This window comes from Penaeus monodon, chromosome 6 (genome assembly GCF_015228065.2).
Source record: "Penaeus monodon isolate SGIC_2016 chromosome 6, NSTDA_Pmon_1, whole genome shotgun sequence".
Classification (NCBI taxonomy): Eukaryota; Metazoa; Arthropoda; class Malacostraca; order Decapoda; family Penaeidae; genus Penaeus; species Penaeus monodon.
Genome location: NC_051391.1, coordinates 42,804,895 through 42,805,853, shown reverse-complemented (window position 1 = coordinate 42,805,853; position 959 = coordinate 42,804,895). Strand labels below are relative to the sequence as shown.

Genomic DNA, 959 nt, shown 5'->3' with positions numbered 1-959 from the left:
GTTGTATGCTGACGAAGGCCGAGTCAGAAACTTTCGTTACCTGTCAAGGCGTTGGAAGTCTATTAAATGATAGTTTTGACTAATTACGGTGTTATTTAATCTCGGCTATGTGCATTTCCTACCTGGGTGTGAGTTGAAATGAAAAATAGCGCGAAAGAGTTGATGACCAACGCCAGCAGCAGCAGAACTCTGTTTCCCAGGCTTCTTGACATGTGCCTGTACATTTTCTTCCCGGTACACTGTAGAAAAAAAAATCAACTCCAGATAAGTGCAAAACCAACACTTGTTAGAGTTCTTAAGCACTTAGAATAAAATAAACTCCAGTTAAGTGCAAAACTAACACTTGTTAGAGTTCTTAAAGGCACGACCATTGCTTCTTCATTTCAGTGGCGAGGTCGGACGTGGATATCGCCGAAAAACAGCTCCAAGTCTACTATAAATAACTCGGTAAGGAAGGTTATTTTTAGCTGCCGGGAAATGCATTAACGGACTTGAAAAAAAAAATCAAAACGAAAAGCTATATCTTTAGCAAATATCTATCTATATTTTTTTCTGCATATGTATGTATCTTTATATACACACATACATACATACATACATATATATATATATATATATATATATATATATATATATATATATATATATATATATATATATATATATATATACCACAAGACACCACACAACACACACACACACACCCACACACACACACACACACACACACACACACACACACACACACACACACACACACACACATACACACACATACATATTGACATATTTATAATCTAAACGTGTTCTGTCTAACACTGGCGTATCCAGGATGTTTCAAAGGTGTGTGTGTGGGGGGGGGGTGAGTTTGCCACAGCAGCTTGCCCAGAGGGTTCTTAGCATTTCAGAGGCATTCTCCATTTTTTTTCTTGCTAATACTGTAAATATGACGTCAGGTG

At 37.3% G+C, this 959-nt stretch overlaps 1 protein-coding gene across 1 annotated transcript in view; it reads right to left on the bottom strand.

Moving 5' to 3' along the window:
* The window catches only part of LOC119574011, a 37,478-nt gene extending 37,250 nt beyond the window's left edge, over positions 1–228 (bottom strand). The window contains 2 exon segments of the mRNA XM_037921108.1: positions 32–40; positions 123–228. Coding sequence (XP_037777036.1) covers positions 32–40; positions 123–224 — 111 coding nt within the window. The 5' untranslated portion in view covers positions 225–228.
* Between the last annotated feature and the right edge of the window lie 731 nt (positions 229–959).